The sequence below is a fragment of the Triturus cristatus genome, chromosome 7 (assembly GCF_964204655.1).
Source record: "Triturus cristatus chromosome 7, aTriCri1.1, whole genome shotgun sequence".
Lineage (NCBI taxonomy): Eukaryota > Metazoa > Chordata > Amphibia > Caudata > Salamandridae > Triturus > Triturus cristatus.
The window spans coordinates 1,879,728,716-1,879,745,245 of record NC_140590.1 but is presented as its reverse complement, the minus strand read 5'-3'; the positions used below and the strand labels follow the sequence as shown (position 1 = coordinate 1,879,745,245).

At 56.4% G+C, this 16,530-nt stretch overlaps 1 protein-coding gene across 1 annotated transcript in view; it reads right to left on the bottom strand.

The window, feature by feature from the left end:
- The window catches only part of EPHA1 (EPH receptor A1), a 271,028-nt gene that overhangs the window by 169,699 nt on the left and 84,799 nt on the right, over positions 1–16,530 (bottom strand). Inside the window, exon 4 of the mRNA XM_085620345.1 lies at positions 10,416–10,571. Within this exon, the coding sequence (XP_085476471.1) occupies positions 10,416–10,571 (156 nt within the window). The remainder of the gene's footprint in view (positions 1–10,415; positions 10,572–16,530) is intronic.

Sequence of the window (16,530 nt, the reverse complement as noted above, 5' to 3'; positions counted from 1 at the left end):
CCCTCACAGGATACTGCTCACTCACTGCCCATTGACCCTCGCAGGATACTGCCCACTCACTGCCCCAGGACCCTCACAGGATACTGCTCACTCACTGCCCAAGGACCCACACAAGATCCTGCCCACTGACTGCCCCAGGACCCACACAAGATACTGCCCACTCACTGCCCCAGGACCCACACAGGATACTGCCCACTGACTGCCCCAGGACCCACACAAGATCCTGCCCACTGACTGCCCCAGGACCCACACAAGATACTTCCCACTCGCTACCCCAGGACCCACACAAGACACTGCCCACTGATTGCCCCAGGACCCACACATGATACTGCCCACTGACTGCCCCAGGACCCTCACAGGATACAGCCCACTGACTGCCCCAGGACCCACACAAGATACTGCCCACTGACTGCCCCAGGACCCTCACAGGATACTGCTCACTCACTGCCCATAGACCTTCACAGGATACTGCCCACTGACTGCCCCATGACCCTCACAGGATACAGCCCACTGACTGCCCCAGGACCCACACAAGATACAGCCCACTGACTGCCCCAGGACCCACACAAGATACTGCCCACTGACTGCCCATAGACCCTCACAGGATACTGCTCACTCACTGCCCATAGACCATCACAGGATACTGCCCACTGACTGCCCCAGGACCCTCACAGGATACTGCCCACTGACTGCTCCAGGACCCACACAAGATACTGCCCACTGACTGCCCCAGGACCCACACAAGATACTGCCCACTGACTGCCCCAGGACCCACACAAGATACTGCCCACTGACTGCCCCATGACCCTCACAGGATACAGCCCACTGACTGCCCCAGGACCCACACAAGATACAGCCCACTGACTGCCCCAGGACCCACACAAGATACTGCCCACTGACTGCCCATAGACCCTCACAGGATACTGCTCTCTCACTGCCCATAGACCATCACAGGATACTGCCCACTCACTGCCCCAGGACCCTCACAGGATACTGCCCACTGACTGCTCCAGGACCCACACAAGATACTGCCCACTGACTGCCCCAGGACCCACACAAGATACTGCCCACTGACTGCCCCAGGACCCACACAAGATACTGCCCACTGACTGCCCCAGGACCCTCACAGGATACTGCTCACTCACTGCCCATAGACCCTCACAGGATACAGCCCACAGACTGCCCCAGGACCCACACAAGATACTGCCCACTGACTGCCCCAGGACCCACAAAGGATACTGCCCACTGACTGCCCCAGGACCCTCACAGGATTCTGCCCACTGACTGCCCCAGGACCCTCACAGGACACTGCTCACTGCCCATAGACTCTCACAGGATACAGCCCACAGACTGCCCCAGGACCCACACAAGATACTGCCCACTGACTGCCCCAGGACCCACACAGGATACTGCCCACTGACTGCCCCAGGACCCTCACAGGATTCTGCCCACTGACTGCCCTAGGACCCTCACAGGATACAGCCCACTGACTGCCCCAGGACCCTCACAGGATACTGTTCACTCACTGCCCATAGACCCTCACAGGATACTGCCCACTCACTGCCCCAGGACCCTCACATGATACTGCCCACTCACTGCCCCAGGACCCACACAAGATCCTGCCCACTGACTGCCCCAGGACCCACACAAGATACTGCCCACTCACTGTCCCAGGACCCACACAGGACACTGCACACTGATTGCCCCAGGACCCACACAGGATACCGCCCACTGACTGCCCCAGGACCCTCAAAGGATACAGCCCACTGACTGCCCCAGGACCCACACAAGATACTGCCCACTGACTGCCCCAGGACCCTCCCAGGATACTGCTCACTCACTGCCCATAGACCTTCACAGGATACTGCCCACTGACTGCCCCAGGACCCACACAAGACACTGCCCACTTACTGCCTCGGGACCCACACAAGATACTGCCCACTCACTGCCCATAGACCCTCACAGGATACTGCTCACTCACTGCCCATAGACCCTCACAGGATACTGCCCACTCACTGCCCCAGGACCCTCACAGGATACTGCCCACTGACTGCCCCAGGACCCACACAAGATACTGCCCACTGACTGCCCTAGGACCCACACAAGATACTGCCCACTGACTGCCCCAGGACCCACACAAGATACTGCCCACTGACTGCCCCAGGACCCTCACAGGATACAGCCCACTGACTGGCCCAGGACCCACACAAGATACTGCCCACTGACTGCCCCAGGACCCATACAGGATACTGCTCACTCACTGCCCATAAACCCTCACAGGATACTGCTCACTGACTGCCCCAGGACCCTCACAGCCCACTCACTGTCCCAGGACCCAAACAGGACACTGCACACTGATTGCCCCAGGACCCACACAGGATACTGCCCACTGACTGCCCCAGGACCCTCACAGGATACTGCCCACTGACTGCTCCAGGACCCACACAAGATACTGCCCACTGACTGCCCCAGGACCCACACAAGATACTGCCCACTGACTGCCCCAGGACCCACACAAGATACTGCCCACTGACTGCCCCATGACCCTCACAGGATACAGCCCACTGACTGCCCCAGGACCCACACAAGATACAGCCCACTGACTGCCCCAGGACCCACACAAGATACTGCCCACTGACTGCCCATAGACCCTCACAGGATACTGCTCACTCACTGCCCATAGACCATCACAGGATACTGCCCACTCACTGCCCCAGGACCCTCACAGGATACTACCCACTGACTGCTCCAGGACCCACACAAGATACTGCCCACTGACTGCCCCAGGACCCACACAAGATACTGCCCACTGACTGCCCCAGGACCCACACAAGATACTGCCCACTGACTGCCCCAGGACCCTCACAGGATACTGCTCACTCACTGCCCATAGACCCTCACAGGATACTGCCCACTGACTGCCCCAGGACCCTCACAGGACACTGCCCACTGACTGCCCCAGGACCCACACACGATACTGCCCAATGACTGCCCCAGGACCCTCACAGGATACAGCCCACTGACTGCCCATAGACCCTCACAGGATACAGCCCACAGACTGCCCCAGGACCCACACAAGATACTGCCCACTGACTGCCCCAGGACCCACACAGGATACTGCCCACTGACTGCCCCAGGACCCTCACAGGATTCTGCCCACTGACTGCCCCAGGACCCTCACAGGACACTGCTCACTGCCCATAGACTCTCACAGGATACTGCCCACTGACTGCCCTAGGACCCTCACAGGATACAGCCCACTGACTGCCCCAGGACCCTCACAGGATACTGCTCACTCACTGCCCATAGACCCTCACAGGATACTGCCCACTCACTGCCCCAGGACCCTCACATGATACTGCCCACTCACTGCCCCAGGACCCACACAAGATCCTGCCCACTGACTGCCCCAGGACCCACACAAGATACTGCCCACTCACTGTCCCAGGACCCACACAGGACACTGCACACTGATTGCCCCAGGACCCACACAGGATACTGCCCACTGACTGCCCCAGGACCCTCACAGGATACAGCCCACTGACTGCCCCAGGACCCACACAAGATACTGCCCACTGACTGCCCCAGGACCCTCACAGGATACTGCTCACTCACTGCCCATAGACCTTCACAGGATACTGCCCACTGACTGCCCCAGGACCCACACAAGATACTGCCCACTCACTGCCCATAGACCCTCACAGGATACTGCTCACTCACTGCCCATAGACCCTCACAGGATACTGCCCACTCACTGCCCCAGGACCCTCACAGGATACTGCCCACTGACTGCCCCAGGACCCACACAAGATACTGCCCACTGACTGCCCCAGGACCCACACAAGATACTGCCCACTGACTGCCCCAGGACCCTCACAGGATACTGCTCACTCACTGCCCATAGACCCTCACAGGATACTGCCCACTGACTGCCCCAGGACCCTCACAGGACACTGCCCACTGACTGCCCCAGGACCCACACACGATACTGCCCACTGACTGTCCCAGGACCCACACAAGGTACTGCTCACTCACTGCCCCAGGACCCACACAAGATACTGCCCCAGGACCCTCACAGGATACAGCCCACTGACTGGCCCAGGACCCACACAAGACACTGCCCATTGACTGCCCCAGGACCCACACAGGATACTGCCCACTGACTGCCCCAGGACCCACACAGGATACTGCTCACTCACTGCCCATAAACCCTCACAGGATACTGCTCACTAACTGCCCCAGGACCCTCACAGGATACTGCCCTCTGACTGCACCAGGACCCTCACAGGATACTGGTCACTCACTGCCCATAGACCCTCACAGGATACTGCTCACTCACTGCCCATAGACCCTCACAGGATACTGCCCACTGACTGCCCCAGGACCCTCACAGGATACTGCCCACTGACTGCCCCAAGACCCTCACAGGATTCTGCCCACTGACTGCCCCAGGACCCTGCCAGGATACTGTCAACTGACTGCCCCAGGACCCTCACAGGATAGTGCTCACTCACTGCCCATAGACCCTCACAGGATACTGCCCACTGACTGCCCCAGGACCCTCACAGGACACTGCCCACTGACTGCCCCAAGACTTTCACAGGATTCTGCCCACTGACTGCCCCAGGACTCTCACAGGATACTGGTCACTCACTGCCCATAGACCCTCACAGGATACTGCTCACTCACTGCCCATAGACCCTCACAGGATACTGCCCACTGACTGCCCCAGGACCCTCACAGGATACTGCCCACTGACTGCCCCAAGACCCTCACAGGATTTTGCCCACTGACTGCCCCAGGACCCTCACAGGATACTGCCCACTGACTGCCCCAAGACCCTCACAGGATACAGCTCACTCTCTGCCCATAGTCCCTCAGAGGATACTGCCCACTGACTGCCCCAGGACCCTCACAGGACACTGCCCACTGACTGCCCCAGGACCCACACAAGATACTGCCCACTGACTGCTCCAGGACCCTCACAGGATACTGCTCACTCACTGCCCATAGACCCTCACAGGATACTGCCCACTGACTGCCCCAGGACCCTCACAGGATACTGCCCACTGACTGCCCCAGGACCATCACAGAATACTGCTCACTCACTGCCCATAGACCCTCACAGGATACTGCACTCACTGCCCATAGACCCTCACAGGATACTGCTCACTCACTGCCCATAGACCCTCACAGGATACTGCCCACTGACTGCCCCAGGACCCTCACAGGACACTGCACACTGACTGCCCCAGGACCCACACAAGATACTGACCACTGACTGCCCCAGGACCCTCACAGGACACTGCACACTGACTGCCCCAGGACCCACACAAGATACTGCCCACTGACTGCCCCAGGACTCTCACAGGATACTGCTCACTCACTGCCCAAGACCCTCACATGATACTGCACTCACTGCCCATAGACCCTCACAGGATACTGCTCACTCACTGCCCATAGACCCTCACAGGATACTGCCCACTGACTGCCCCAGGACCCTCACAGGACACTGCACACTGACTGCCCCAGGACCCACACAAGATACTGACCACTGACTGCCCCAGGACCCTCACAGGACACTGCACACTGACTGCCCCAGGACCCACACAAGATACTGCCCACTGACTGCCCCAGGACTCTCACAGGATACTGCTCACTCACTGCCCATAGACCCTCACAGGATACTGCCCACTCACTGCCCCAGGACCCTCACAGGATACTGCCCACTGACTGCCCCAGGACCCACACAAGATACTGCCCACTGACTGCCCTAGGACCCACACAAGATACTGCCCACTGACTGCCCCAGGACCCACACAAGATACTGCCCACTGACTGCCCCAGGACCCTCACAGGATACAGCCCACTGACTGGCCCAGGACCCACACAAGATACTGCCCACTGACTGCCCCAGGACCCACACAGGATACTGCTCACTCACTACCCATAAACCCTCACAGGATACTGCTCACTGACTGCCCCAGGACCCTCACAGGATACTGCCCACTCACTGTCCCAGGACCCAAACAGGACACTGCACACTGATTGCCCCAGGACCCACACAGGATACTGCCCACTGACTGCCCCAGGACCCTCACAGGATACTGCCCACTGACTGCTCCAGGACCCACACAAGATACTGCCCACTGACTGCCCCAGGACCCACACAAGATACTGCCCACTGACTGCCCCAGGACCCACACAAGATACTGCCCACTGACTGCCCCATGACCCTCACAGGATACAGCCCACTGACTGCCCCAGGACCCACACAAGATACAGCCCACTGACTGCCCCAGGACCCACACAAGATACTGCCCACTGACTGCCCATAGACCCTCACAGGATACTGCTCACTCACTGCCCATAGACCATCACAGGATACTGCCCACTCACTGCCCCAGGACCCTCACAGGATACTGCCCACTGACTGCTCCAGGACCCACACAAGATACTGCCCACTGACTGCCCCAGGACCCACACAAGATACTGCCCACTGACTGCCCCAGGACCCACACAAGATACTGCCCACTGACTGCCCCAGGACCCACACAAGATACTGCCCACTGACTGCCCCAGGACCCACACAAGATACTGCCCACTGACTGCCCCAGGACCCTCACAGGATACTGCTCACTCACTGCCCATAGACCCTCACAGGATACTGCCCACTGACTGCCCCAGGACCCTCACAGGATACAGCCCACTGACTGCCCCAGGACCCACACACGATACTGCCCAATGACTGCCCCAGGACCCACACAAGATACTGCCCACTGACTGCCCCAGGACCCACACAGGATACTGCCCACTGACTGCCCCAGGACCCTCACAGGATTCTGCCCACTGACTGCCCCAGGACCCTCACAGGACACTGCTCACTGCCCATAGACTCTCACAGGATACTGCCCACTGACTGCCCTAGGACCCTCACAGGATACAGCCCACTGACTGCCCCAGGACCCTCACAGGATACTGCTCACTCACTGCCCATAGACCCTCACAGGATACTGCCCACTCACTGCCCCAGGACCCTCACATGATACTGCCCACTCACTGCCCCAGGACCCACACAAGATCCTGCCCACTGACTGCCCCAGGACCCACACAAGATACTGCCCACTCACTGTCCCAGGACCCACACAGGACACTGCACACTGATTGCCCCAGGACCCACACAGGATACTGCCCACTGACTGCCCCAGGACCCTCACAGGATACAGCCCACTGACTGCCCCAGGACCCACACAAGATACTGCCCACTGACTGCCCCAGGACCCTCACAGGATACTGCTCACTCACTGCCCATAGACCTTCACAGGATACTGCCCACTGACTGCCCCAGGACCCACACAAGATACTGCCCACTCACTGCCCATAGACCCTCACAGGATACTGCTCACTCACTGCCCATAGACCCTCACAGGATACTGCCCACTCACTGCCCCAGGACCCTCACAGGATACTGCCCACTGACTGCCCCAGGACCCACACAAGATACTGCCCACTGACTGCCCCAGGACCCACACAAGATACTGCCCACTGACTGCCCCAGGACCCTCACAGGATACTGCTCACTCACTGCCCATAGACCCTCACAGGATACTGCCCACTGACTGCCCCAGGACCCTCACAGGACACTGCCCACTGACTGCCCCAGGACCCACACACGATACTGCCCACTGACTGTCCCAGGACCCACACAAGGTACTGCTCACTCACTGCCCCAGGACCCACACAAGATACTGCCCCAGGACCCTCACAGGATACAGCCCACTGACTGGCCCAGGACCCACACAAGACACTGCCCACTGACTGCCCCAGGACCCACACAGGATACTGCCCACTGACTGCCCCAGGACCCACACAGGATACTGCTCACTCACTGCCCATAAACCCTCACAGGATACTGCTCACTAACTGCCCCAGGACCCTCACAGGATACTGCCCTCTGACTGCACCAGGACCCTCACAGGATACTGGTCACTCACTGCCCATAGACCCTCACAGGATACTGCTCACTCACTGCCCATAGACCCTCACAGGATACTGCCCACTGACTGCCCCAGGACCCTCACAGGATACTGCCCACTGACTGCCCCAAGACCCTCACAGGATTCTGCCCACTGACTGCCCCAGGACCCTGCCAGGATACTGTCCACTGACTGCCCCAGGACCCTCACAGGATAGTGCTCACTCACTGCCCATAGACCCTCACAGGATACTGCCCACTGACTGCCCCAGGACCCTCACAGGACACTGCCCACTGACTGCCCCAAGACTTTCACAGGATTCTGCCCACTGACTGCCCCAGGACTCTCACAGGATACTGGTCACTCACTGCCCATAGACCCTCACAGGATACTGCTCACTCACTGCCCATAGACCCTCACAGGATACTGCCCACTGACTGCCCCAGGACCCTCACAGGATACTGCCCACTGACTGCCCCAAGACCCTCACAGGATTTTGCCCACTGACTGCCCCAGGACCCTCACAGGATACTGCCCACTGACTGCCCCAAGACCCTCACAGGATACAGCTCACTCTCTGCCCATAGTCCCTCAGAGGATACTGCCCACTGACTGCCCCAGGACCCTCACAGGACACTGCCCACTGACTGCCCCAGGACCCACACAAGATACTGCCCACTGACTGCTCCAGGACCCTCACAGGATACTGCTCACTCACTGCCCATAGACCCTCACAGGATACTGCCCACTGACTGCCCCAGGACCCTCACAGGATACTGCCCACTGACTGCCCCAGGACCATCACAGAATACTGCTCACTCACTGCCCATAGACCCTCACAGGATACTGCACTCACTGCCCATAGACCCTCACAGGATACTGCTCACTCACTGCCCATAGACCCTCACAGGATACTGCCCACTGACTGCCCCAGGACCCTCACAGGACACTGCACACTGACTGCCCCAGGACCCACACAAGATACTGACCACTGACTGCCCCAGGACCCTCACAGGACACTGCACACTGACTGCCCCAGGACCCACACAAGATACTGCCCACTGACTGCCCCAGGACTCTCACAGGATACTGCTCACTCACTGCCCATAGACCCTCACATGATACTGCACTTACTGCCCATAGACCCTCACAGGATACTGCTCACTCACTGCCCATAGACCCTCACAGGATACTGCCCACTGACTGCCCCAGGACCCTCACAGGACACTGCACACTGACTGCCCCAGGACCCACACAAGATACTGACCACTGACTGCCCCAGGACCCTCACAGGACACTGCACACTGACTGCCCCAGGACCCACACAAGATACTGCCCACTGACTGCCCCAGGACTCTCACAGGATACTGCTCACTCACTGCCCATAGACCCTCACATGATACTGCTCACTCACTGCCCATAGACCCTCACAGGATACTGGCCACTGACCTCCCCAGGACCCTCACAAGACACTGCCCACTGACTGCCCCAGGACCCACACAAGATACTGCCCACTGACTGCCCCAGGACCCACACAAGATACTGCTCACTCACTGCCCCAGGACCCACACAAGATACTGCCCACTGACTGCCCCAGGACCCACACAAGATACTGCTCACTCACTGCCCATAGACCCTCACAGGATACTGGCCACTGACCTCCCCAGGACCCTCACAGAACACTGCCCACTGACTGCCCCAGGACCCACACAAGATACTGCCCACTGACTGCCCCAGGACCCACACAAGATACTGCTCACTCACTGCCCCAGGACCCACACAAGATAACGCCCACTGACTTCCCCAGGACCCTCACAGGATACAGCCCACTCACTGCCCCAATACCCACACAAGATACTGCCCACTGACTGCCCCAGGACCCACACAAGATACTGTCCACTGACTGCCCCAGGCCCCACACAAGATACTGCCCCAGGACCCACACAGGATGCTGCCCACTGACTGCCCCAGGACCCACACAAGATACTACCCACTGACTGCCCCAGGACCCACACAGGATACTGCCCACTGACTGCCCCAGGACCCTCACAGGATACTGCTCACTCACTCCCTATAGACCCTAACAGGATACTGCTCACTGACTGCCCCAGGACCCTCACAGGATACTGCCCACTGACTGCCCCAGGACCCTCACAGGATACCGGTCACTCACTGCCCATAGACCCTCACAGGATACTGCTCACTCACTGCCCATAGACCCTCACAGGATACTGCCCACTGACTGCCCCAGGACCCTAACAGGATACTGCCCACTGACTACCCCAGGGCCCTCACAGGATACTGCTCACTCACTGCCCATAGACCCTCACAGGATACTGCTCACTGACTGCCCCAGGACCCGCACAGGATCCAAGTGGGGCTCCAAGTACTTTTCAAGGGGGGGCGCTCAAGTTTCGTTACGCCCCTGTTTCTACTTACGGGTGCAGGGGGCCGAGAGGTCCTCGGAGGGGGCCCTGTAGAACCCCGCGTTGCAGACACAGGACGTGGCCCCCGGGGACCCTGACGAGCTGTTGGGGGGACACTTCAGGCACCGTGCGTTCTTGGGGGAGGCCTTGTAGAAGCCCTGCTGGCAGGCTGTAAGAGAGAGGGGAGAGGTCAGTGTGCTGGAGGGGGCTTGAACCCCCAGATGAGTCCTGCAGTATTTAGTCCTGCAATATTCCATCTGCAGCTTGGTGGGTCAGCGCCCCTGCTGCTCGAAAGAGGTGTCAAGTTTTGTTAGTGTGTGCATTCATATAGCGCAGCTTATCCCCCATGAGGGTATCTTGGTGCTGCCCATGGGCACTGGGAGATGAAGAGGTTTACCCAGAATCACGGAATGCTGCGCCAACGCCGAGACTCGAACCCGGATCCCCAGCTCCCGAGTCGACTTCTCTGGCCGCTGGGCCACACCCTCTCCCTCAATATATGTTGCTGTGGCTGGGGTGGTGGGGGTGCTGCTTGGAAGGGGCCGCTAATAACAGAGGGCATTGTTGCTGCTTGGGAGCAGTGCTGCTGTTAACGGAGAACAGTTTTACTGCATTGGGGGTAGTGCTGCTGGCTGGGGAACAGTACTGCTGGTTAGAGGGCAGTGCTGCTCTCTGGGGGGCAGTGCTCCTGGTTAGAGGGCAATGCTGCTAGTTGGGGGACAGTGCTTCTGGTTAGAGGACAGTGCTGCTGGTAAGAGGGCAGTGCTGCTGGTTAGGGATAGTGCTGCTGGTTAGAGGGCAGTGCTGCTCACTGGGGGTGCAGTGCTGCTGGTTAGGGGTAGTGCTGCTGGTTAGAAGGCAGTACTGCTAGTTTAGGGACAGAGATGCTGGTTTGGGGCAGCACAGCAAGTTGGGGAACAGTGCTGCTCATTGGGGAACATTACTGCTGGTTAAGGGAAGAGTGCTTCTGGTTTGGAGGACAGTGCTGCTAGTTGAGGTACAGATGCTGGCTGAGGGCAGCACTGCTCTTGCTTGGGGACAGTGCTTCTGGTTGTGGGTGTAGTGCTTTTGCGTGGACAGTGCTGCTGGTTAGGGCGCAGTGCTGCCAGTTGGTTAAGGGACAGAGTTGCTGGTTGGGGATAGTGCTGCTGGTTTTGGGCAGTGCTGCTGGTTTGGGGATGGTGCTGCTGGTTTGGGGGATAGTGCTGCTGGTTTGGGGGATAGTGCTGCTGGTTTGGGGGATAGTGCTGCTGATTTGGGGATGGTGCTGCTGGTTTGGGGATGGTGCTGCTGGTTTGGGGATGATACTGTTGGCTTGGGGGATAGTGCAGCTGGTTTGGGGGATAGTGCTGCTGGTTTGAGGATAGTGCTGCTGGTATTTGGGGGCAGTGCAGTTGGTTGGGGAACAGTGCTAATCACTGGGAGGCAGTGCTGCTGGTTGGGGTAGTGCTGCTGATTGGGGTGAAGTGCTGCTGGTTTGGGGGATAGTGCTGCTGGTTTGGGGATAGTGCTGCTGGTTTGGGGGATGATGCTGCTGGTTTGGGGATAGTGCTGCTGGTTTGGGGATAGTGCTGCTGGTTTGGGGGATGATGCTGCTGGTTTGGAGATAGTCCTTCTGGTTTGGAGATAGTGCTGCTGGTTTGGGGATAGTGCTGCTGGTTTGGGGATAGTGCTGCTGGTTTGGGGATAGTGCTGCTGGTTCGGGGGATGATGCTGCTGGTATTTGGGGGCAGCGCAGTCAGTTGGGGAACAGTGCTAATCATTGCAGCCCAGTGGCCGGTCGCCAATCCCACCAATCGCCGATTCATTTTGTCGACGGATGTTGATGCAAAGGTCTTTGCTTCCATTCTGTTGAAATAATTGGAAAACTGGGCAACGCAGGAAAGCATTATTCCATTTCAACAAACGGGTTTTCGGAAAGGCCAATCCACCACTACCAGCCTGCTGGCTCTGACATTACTTGCTGAGCGGGCTGCCTTAAATAAACAAAATGTATTCATTGTTTTTATTGATTTAAAGGCAGCCTTCGACTCTGTGCCTTGAAATCTGGTATGGAAAAAATTGTTAGATCGGGGCATCCCAGGGAAACTGTTGAAGGCGATTATCCTTTTGTATACGGATACCTGGGTTCAGGTCGGGTGAGGGTAACTCCTTATCAAGAAAAATCAGAACATATAATGGTCTAAAGCGAGGCTGTGTTCTCGCTCCCTGCCCTTTTAGTTTATTTTTATCAGATCTCTCTCAGCACCTGGATTCTATTAATGCCCATGTTCCTAGGATGGGGGGCGGGAGTGGGGGGGGGGGGGGGGGTGTTTACAAATCGCTACCTTCAATATGCTGATGATACTATCCTCGTGAGCCAGACTCCTATTGGCCGACAAAGACCTTTAAACGCCTCTGATGATTACATACAATTAAATGGCCTTGAACTGAATGTAAAAAAAACCAAAGTTATGAAAATTGGTTCTCTTAAACAGAACTTCAATTCATGGAAGGCCAGAGCAGGCCCAATTGAAGTTGTTAAAACGTATAGATCCTTAGGGGTGGAGTTCGATAATCGAGTATCCTTCGAATTCAATTTTTAGGACCTAAGGGCTAAAACTGTGACCTTGATTCAGGCTTTTAAATGCTTAAAAAATCACTGAATTGTCAATCATATGACTATATTCTTGAAGTCATCAAAGCTAAGTTACAACCAACCCTCCTATATGACTCATCCAACCCTCCTATATGGCTCATCCAACCCTCCTATATGGCTCATCCAACCCTCCTATATGGCTCATCCAACCCTCCTATATGGCTCACCCATCACCAGAGGGAAAGATGCGAAAGTCCTGGATCTATTGGGGGTCGAGGTCTTCAAAGCAACTTTTGGGATTGCCAAGTCTGGCGTTTGGTCTCCGGAGACAGCGCCTGGCATCAAAAGGAGCATTTCTGAAATGTATGGCCGCCGGTCCTCATCCGCCCCTGCATCCTTAGGGAATATTTGCTGGTTAGAAATAGATAAGTCTGCCTATGCTGCTAAATGGAGATCCCATATTTTAAACTCCCTAAGGGTTATTGGTTTGCAAATAGCACTGCAAGATCTGGAAATGCCCAATTATATGTTAATTTTTAAAAAACGGATCAAAGCTGAATCCCTCAAGCTGGACAAACATGCATTAGTAGGAAAAATGATGCATGGTATGTGATTCATTCATACCAATCCCCACGCATTCAGACATATTTGACTGCTTATTTCTCAGCATAGATTAAACATTTTTTTAAAAGGCTACGAATGGTAATAAATCCAACAAAAGAGGGCGCGCGGCCTCGGACCAAGCAGAGGCCAGACTCTAATTGTGGACTATGTGGATGGCCACAAGAGATATTAGTACATATAGTGTGCGTGTGCCCCAAGCTGATTAACCTTCGACGTCCCGTTTTGAAACCGTATTTCTTGAGGATCGGGGTTAGGTCAGCTTGTCAAGATTTAATTATGTCATTATCTGGAGAATCGATTCCGTTACTATGTCAATTGGTAAAAATTTAAGTGCAGCTGAAAAATGTCTGATATAATAAGTTTGGGTTTCAATGTTTTAATGGCTCTGGAACCTAATAGTTTACATACTGTTTATATCCTGTATATTGTAGTGATTATGCTGCTAGGGTGAGAACTGGAAATGTAACAATAGAAGTTTCACCGTTACAGTAATGTTTGATGCACTTTATCATTGTTTTAATATAATGGACGTTGCAATTACTGCACGGTAGCACTTTATGACGCAACCTGTGTAATATTTTGCTGCAGAAATTGTTGGAGTATTTTTTCAATGCATTTTATTCTTGTTGTTAGATGCAGGGAATTAGTACGCTGTCACTTCAAACTGTAAAATCTACAATATTATGTTGTAGTAATAAATGATGTATGGTGATTTGATCTGTTATTTTTGGACATTATTATGGTTGTATTGGCAAATTTTTAAATAGTATATGTGGTACAGTTTTTAAATATTATGTGATGTTAAGATGTTTTGATTGCAATGATTTTCATTAATCAAGCAATAAAGATTATATATATACCACTGGGGGGCAGTGCTGCTGGTTGGGGTAGTGCTGCTGGTTTGGGGGATAGTGCTGCTGGTTTTGGGGATAGTGCTGCTGGTTTGGGGATAGTGCTGCTGGTTCGGGGGATAGTGCTGCTGGTTCGGGGGATAGTGCTGCTGGTTCGGGGGATAGTGCTGCTGGTTCGGGGGATAGTGCTGCTGGTAGGGGGATGTTGCTGCTGGTTCGGGGGATAGTGCTGCTGGTAGGGGGATGTACTGCTGGCTTGGGGGATAGTGCTGCTGGTTTGGGGATAGTGCTGCTGGTTTGGGGGATAGTGCTGCTTGTTTGGGGGATAGTGCTGCTGGTTTGGGGATGGTACTGGTGGTTTGGATGGTGCTGCTGGTTTGGGGATGGTGCTGCTGGTTTGGGGGATAGTGCTGCTGGTTTGGGGATGGTGCTGCTGGTTTGGATGGTGCTGCTGGTTTGGGGATGGTGCTGCTGGTTTGAGGATGGTGCTGCTGGTTTGGGGATGGTACTGCTGGTTTGAGGATAGTGCTGCTGGATGGTTGGGGACAGTGCTGCCGTTGGTTAGGGACAGTGCTGCTGGTCTGGAGGACAGTACTGCTAGTTGGTTGGGGACAGTGCTGCTGGTCTGGAGGACAGTGCTGCTGGCTGGTTGGGGACAGCACTGCTGGCTGGTTAGCTACAGTGCTGCTATTGGTTGGTTGGAGACAGTGCTGCTGGTTGGGGGCAGTGCTGCTGGTCGGTTAGGGACAGTGCTTCTGGTCGGTTAGGGACAGTGCTGCTTGTTGGTTGGGGAGACTGCTGCCGGTTGGTTGGGGACAGTGCTGCCGGTTGGTTGGGGACAGTGCTGCTGGTTTGGGACAACCAGCACTGCTGGTTTGTTGGGTACAGCGCTGCTGGCTGGTTGGGGACAAAGCTACAGGTTGGTTGGGGCCAGTGCTGCCGGTGGGGGCAGTGCTTCTGGTCGGTTAGGGACAGTGCTGCTTGTTGGTTGGGGACAGTGCTGCCGGTTGGTTGGGGACAGTGCTGCTGGTTTGGGCCAACCAGCACTGCTGGTTTGTTGGGTACAGCGCTGCTGGCTGGTTGGGGACAAAGCTACAGGTTGGTTGGGGCCAGTGCTGCCGGTGGGGGCAGTGCTATTGGTTGGTTGGGGGCAGTGTTGCTGGTTGGGGCAGTGCTGCTGGCCAGTTGGGGACAGTGCTGCTGGTCGGTTGTGTACAGTGCTGCTGGTCGGTTGTGTACAGTGCTGCTGGCCAGTTGGGGACAGTGCTGCTGGTCGGTTGTGTACAGTGCTGCTGGTCGGTTGTGTACAGTGCTGCTGGTTGGTTGGGGCTATGCTGCTGGTTGGCTGGGGACAGTGCTGCTGGTTGGTTGGGGACAGTGCTGCTGGGGACAATGCTGCTGGTTGGTTGGGGACAGTACTCCCGGTTGGTTGGGGACAGTTCTGCAGGTTGGTTGGGACAGTGCTGTTGGTTGGCTGGGGACAGAGCTGCTGGTTTGGGGGACACTGCTGCTGGTTGGTTGGGGACAGTGCTGCTGGGGGCAATGCTGCTGGTTGTTTGGGGACAGTGATGCTATTTGGCTAGGGAGTGCTGCTGGTTAGGGACAGTGCTGCTCGTTGGTTGGGGACAGTGCTGCTGGTTAGGGACAGTGCTGCTGGTTGGTTGGGGACAGTGCTGCTGGTTAGGGACAGTGCTGCTGGTTGTTTGGGGACAGTGCTGCTGGTTGGTTGGGGACAGTGCTGCTGGTTGGTTGGGGACAGTGCTGCTGGTTGGGACAGTGCTGCCGGTTGGGACAGTGCTGCTGGTTGGCTGGAGCAGTGGCTGTGCATGAAAGCAGCACCCCCTCCACCTGAGGCCATGATGCTCAGCCCTGAAACACGTCGCTTCACAGACCAGGAAGGGCGGGCTCGGATTCCACAGGAGCTGTGGGTGTGAGGTGTGTGGGTGAGGTGTGTGGTTGTGCGGTGACTTCACCTGGAAGTGGTTGGGCCAGTTGGGCAGGTGGCCCAGAGCCAGGGTGGGTCCTGGGAACCGAAGCCTTCCTCGGTGAGTCAGGCGTGGTCTTCCTCATTCAGG